We start from the raw sequence: 5,000 nt of genomic DNA, 5'->3' as shown, positions 1-5,000 counted from the left end.
ATGAAGAACAGGTTCTCACACACGTCGCTCAGGCGCCGCTTCCCACACACGTGTTCAGCAAACCACTGGATCATGTAGCTCTGGGGCAGGAAGTCCCGCCTCCCGAACAGGTCCTGCAGGTGAGACGTCAGAGCGCCGCCTCAGCATCACACACACGGGTCGTACATGTCGGCATCTGACGGTGGCGTGTAGTGTGTGACGGTGGTGTGTAGCGTGTGACGGTGGCGTGTAGCATGTGACGGTGGCGTGTAGCGTGTGGCACGACGACTCACGTAGATCAGCGGGTCGGGCAGCAGGGACAGTTTGGTGAGGGGGCTCCCGGTGAACGACACGGTCGCCACGGGGGCCAAACCCACAAACAGCTTGATGCGACGCGCCAGCTCAGGGAGCCTGGAGAACGCTATGAATGCTGGGAAATCAGAGACAGAACACACACTGATTCTAGGCAGCTTTCAGGAGTGTGTGTGTGTGTGTGTGTGTGTTAATGTGTGTGTGTGTGTGTGTGTGTGTGTGTGTGTGTGTATGTCTGTGTGTTAATGTGTGTCTGTGTGTGTGTGTGTGTGTTAATGTGTGTGTGTGTGTGTTAATGTGTGTGTGTGTGTGTCTGTGTGTTAATGTGTGTCTGTGTGTGTGTGTGTGTGTTAATGTGTGTGTGTGTGTGTGTCTGTGTGTGTGTTTCTGTGTGTGTGTGTGTGTCTGTGTGTGTGTGTGTGTTAATGTGTGTGTGTGTGTGTGTGTGTATGTGTTAATGTGTGTGTGTGTGTGTTACTGTGTGTGTTACTGTGTGTTACTGTGTGTGTGTGTGTGTGTGTGTGTGTGTGTCTGTGTGTGTGTGTGTGTGTCTGTGTGTGTGTGTGTGTGTCTGTGTGTGTGTTAATGTGTGTCTGTGTGTGTGTGTGTTAATGTGTGTGTGTGTGTGTTACTGTGTGTGTTACTGTGTGTTACTGTGTGTGTGTGTGTGTGTCTGTGTTAATGTGTGTGTGTGTGTGTGTTACTGTGTTACTGTGTGTGTTACTGTGTGTGTGTGTGTGTGTGTTACTGTGTGTGTGTGTGTTACTGTGTGTGTGTGTTACTGTGTGTGTGTGTGTGTTACTGTGTGTGTGTGTTACTGTGTGTGTGTGTGTGTGTGTGTGCGTGTGTTACTGTGTGTGTGTGTGTGTGTTACTGTGTGTGTGTTACTGTGTTACTGTGTGTGTTACTGTGTGTGTGTGTGTGTTACTGTGTGTGTGTGTGTGTGTGTGTGTTACTGTGTGTGTGTGTGTTACTGTGTGTGTGTTACTGTGTGTGTTACTGTGTTACTGTGTGTGTTACTGTGTGTGTTACTGTGTTAATGTGTGTTACTGTGTTACTGTGTGTGTTACTGTGTTACTGTGTGTGTTACTGTGTGTTACTGTGTGTGTTACTGTGTTACTGTGTGTTACTGTGTTACTGTGTGTGTTACTGTGTGTGTTACTGTGTTACTGTGTGTTACTGTGTTACTGTGTGTGTTACTGTGTGTTACTGTGTGTGTTACTGTGTGTTACTGTGTGTGTTACTGTGTGTGTGTTACTGTGTGTGTTACTGTGTGTGTGTTACTGTGTGTTACTGTGTGTGTTACCCATGGTGGTGCCCTGGGAGTGTCCTATGTAGTGAATGTGTTCCTGACTCGTCTCCTTCAGGATGTGGTTCACGGCTGCTGGGAGGTCCTTCAGGGCCAGTTCATCAAAGCTACACACACACACACACACACACACACACACACACACACACCTGTCTCAGCTGTCCTCAGTCACCCCCCCCCCCCGACCCGGTGCAGTACCTGAAGGCCCAGAACTCCTGCTGGGCGGGGCTGAGGCTGCGGTGCCTCCTGGACCAGGTGTTGCCCCGGCTGTTGCCCAGCCATACGTCGAAGCCGGCGTCGGCCAGGAAGAACCCCAGGCTGGAGGCGGGGGGGTTGGTCACCCAGTTGGAGCCCGCCGCCAGGAGCCCGTGCTGCAGGAAGACGGCAGGCCGCCGCCCTACGGGACAAGAAGTGGTCAGGACGGGGGGACAGGAAGTGGTCAGGACGGGGGGACAGGAAGTGGTCAGGACGGGGGGACAGGAAGTGGTCAGGACGGGGGGACAGGAAGTGGGAGAGGGCGGGGCCTGCACTGACCAGGGGTGGGCTTGAGGCCGTGTGGGATCCTGATGACACTCAGGATGTAGCCGTCCTCTGTCACCACCTCGTGTTCCTCTGCAGGGTAACCCCACCGCCTGATGATCTCTGTCTGCACACACACACACACACACACACACACACACACACACACACACACACACACACACACACACACACACACACACACACACACACGTCCATGTGACTAAAGGAGGAAGACATCAAAAGGAAGCTGAAACATGTGAGCTGTGTGTCATCTGAGACGGGTCAGAACTGGATCCTGGACCGGATCCAGCTGCTCTGATCTGGATCCGGTTCCAGTCCAGCTGAGGGACCGAATCTAGAACACCAGACCTGGACCATCAGAGTGTCTCAAGCAGAACCAGGAAGAGTTCTGACTTCCTCCAGCTCACAGGACAGAAACAGGAAGTCGTTCTTGTCACCTGACCCGACGGCGGCTGTCACGTCTATCGTCGTGTTAGTTGTTGTGTTTGTTGTTGTTAGTTGTTGTGTTTGTTGTTGTTAGTTGTTGTGTTTGTTGTGTTTGTTGTTGTTAGTTGTTGTTGTTTGTTGTTGTTAGTTGTTGTGTTTGTTGTTGTTAGTTGTTGTGTTTGTTGTTGTTAGTTGTTGTGTTTGTTGTTGTTTGTTGTTGTGTTTGTTGTTGTTAGTTGTTGTGTTTGTTGTGTTTGTTGTTGTTAGTTGTTGTTGTTTGTTGTTGTTAGTTGTTGTGTTTGTTGTTGTTAGTTGTTGTGTTTGTTGTTGTTAGTTGTTGTGTTTGTTGTTGTTTGTTGTTGTTGTTTGTTGTTGTTGTATTGGTTGACATGTTGTTGGCATGTTTCTCTTCGTCACCTTTTGTTTTCTCTGTCTCTGATTTCCTGCTGCGTATTTGACCTTTGACCCCCCAATACTCTCTATGTTCTTCACTTTTGACCCCCCCCAGTACTCACTATGTTCATGTGCACTTCAGGGTCCAGCTCCTGCTGCCGTTCAAACGGGCGCCGACCGCCATCAGGGCGTCCAGCAAGGACGAGGCCGGACAGCATCAACACACACACGGCAACACGCAGCATCATCTGCAACACACACACACCTGGATGACATCATCACAAAGAGAGCCAGTGTGTGCAACACGGACTCTGATCAGCTGATTGGAGTCTGTCTGACTAACGGTTCAGCAGAGGTCAGCTGATGGAGTCACGTCTGGTCACGTGGGGTGCGGTGATGTGTTTACTGACCATCAGATAAAGTGACTGAGAGCGTTTTTAATCCGTGTCCTTTTTAACTCTTTCACGCCCTCAGTTCCGTTACTTCTCGTCTTTTCTGATATCTTTACTCGTTTTCGTCACGTGACCGTTCCTTTGAGGCCGTTTTCTTTTCTGTTTGATTACGTAATGACCCCAACACACGTGACCCTGAACGCAACCTCGAGTGCATTAAACGTTAAATCTTGTCGGTAAACCGGACAGAAAGCTGTTCACGTGTCAGTCACGAGCCTCGGTTTCCCTGACAACAAACAGGTAAAGTTCACGTGACCAGTCAGAAGGTTAAGCAGTTCATAACGCGTTCGTAACGCAGCTACAAGTAGTTCATAAGGCGTTATTAACGCTGTTCAATGCTCACCTGTCCGACTCCAACTCGAGCTCTGAATGCTCTCCGGCCGCCGAACACAACAGTATGGGAACACCGTGACGTCACACCCCTCACAGTGATTGGTTGAATACGAACAGCGGACCAATGACAACAGTTTCTGACCGGAAACGAGACCGGAACTATTTTACCGTTAAGAAACTTATATATCAACATCTATGTGTAGATTTATATTTATATCACCATACAAATGATAATTATCGATTACATTCCACCATTTCTGTGTTATATTTGTGAGTAACTTTTAACTCGAATCTGAATCGCCTTCAGAATAAAAGCACGATATATCACAGCAAAGAAATGTGAAACGACATTACTACACAATAAAGTCCTCGGTGTTCAAACAACATCTACTTCCTAAGAATTCTTTATATAGTGATCGGAATCACAACAATAATACACAAAATGCGGTTCTTTTTAATAGTTTATAAGGAAATAACTCGGAAGCGAATTTATTTTGGAGAATCTCAACCGGATATCGATTGCGACTTCCGTGTTTATCTTTTTCCGGGATAGTTTTTGTTGTCCAACACAGGTCACCTGCTTTACAACGTCCCTGCAGGAGCCGAACCTTTGAAAGCCGCTCACCGGTTCTTCCCGGGCTCCCCGTGGTTCCGGTTCCGGCTCGACATGTCCCGGGTTCTGATCGTCGGCGCGGGGCTGACCGGAAGTCTGTGCGCGTGCCTGCTGAGGAGGGAGCTGCAGAGCCGCGTGGAGCTGGTGGTCTGGGACAAGGCGCGGGGGTCAGGTGGGTCCGGCCCGCGTCACGACCGGCACCGGGTCACGACCGGCACCGGGTCACGACCGGCACCGGGTCACGACCGGCACCGGGTCACGACCGGCACCGGGTCACGACCGGCACCGGGTCACGACCGGACGGAGCGTCACTGGGTCTGTGTGCCCTCAGCCCGGACTGGAGGGCTGACGGAACACCGACTCTAACGATGTCCGTTCACGTTCACTCCTCCTGGTGGCTCCCGGGGCCCCCCGAGGGCCACCAGGAGGAGGGGCCTAACCTCTGGTGTCCCCCCCAGGAGGCAGGATGTCCACCAGTCGTCCTCCTGACCCCACCTGTCAGTCAGCTGACCTGGGGGCTCAGTACATTACCGCCACGCCGGCCTACGCCCAGTCCCACCACAGGTAGGCTCACCTGTGTGCTAGGGCCCGCTTCCTGCAGCTGGTTCACGTGTTGTGTGTGTGTGGGGCAGCCTCTACT

At 51.1% G+C, this 5,000-nt stretch overlaps 2 protein-coding genes across 2 annotated transcripts in view; one reads left to right on the top strand and one right to left on the bottom strand.

Moving 5' to 3' along the window:
* The window catches only part of lipf (lipase, gastric), an 8,659-nt gene extending 4,190 nt beyond the window's left edge, over positions 1 to 4,469 (bottom strand). The window contains exons 1-8 of the mRNA XM_068306318.1: positions 4,373 to 4,469; positions 3,758 to 3,884; positions 3,085 to 3,210; positions 2,135 to 2,246; positions 1,799 to 1,997; positions 1,598 to 1,707; positions 273 to 409; positions 1 to 113 (exon numbers count right to left, since the gene is read on the bottom strand). The exon at positions 1 to 113 is cut by the window's left edge and continues 34 nt beyond it. Of these exons, the coding sequence (XP_068162419.1) occupies positions 1 to 113; positions 273 to 409; positions 1,598 to 1,707; positions 1,799 to 1,997; positions 2,135 to 2,246; positions 3,085 to 3,210; positions 3,758 to 3,884; positions 4,373 to 4,416 (968 nt within the window). The 5' untranslated portion in view covers positions 4,417 to 4,469. The remainder of the gene's footprint in view (positions 114 to 272; positions 410 to 1,597; positions 1,708 to 1,798; positions 1,998 to 2,134; positions 2,247 to 3,084; positions 3,211 to 3,757; positions 3,885 to 4,372) is intronic.
* Positions 4,399 to 5,000, top strand: part of rnls (renalase, FAD-dependent amine oxidase) — a 3,122-nt gene continuing 2,520 nt past the window's right edge. The window contains exons 1-3 of the mRNA XM_068306325.1: positions 4,399 to 4,532; positions 4,819 to 4,924; positions 4,993 to 5,000. The exon at positions 4,993 to 5,000 is cut by the window's right edge and continues 135 nt beyond it. Of these exons, the coding sequence (XP_068162426.1) occupies positions 4,415 to 4,532; positions 4,819 to 4,924; positions 4,993 to 5,000 (232 nt within the window). The 5' untranslated portion in view covers positions 4,399 to 4,414. The remainder of the gene's footprint in view (positions 4,533 to 4,818; positions 4,925 to 4,992) is intronic.

Source organism: Antennarius striatus, chromosome 21 (genome assembly GCF_040054535.1).
Source record: "Antennarius striatus isolate MH-2024 chromosome 21, ASM4005453v1, whole genome shotgun sequence".
NCBI classification, from domain to species: Eukaryota; Metazoa; Chordata; class Actinopteri; order Lophiiformes; family Antennariidae; genus Antennarius; species Antennarius striatus.
This window is presented reverse-complemented; position numbering and strand designations above follow the sequence as displayed.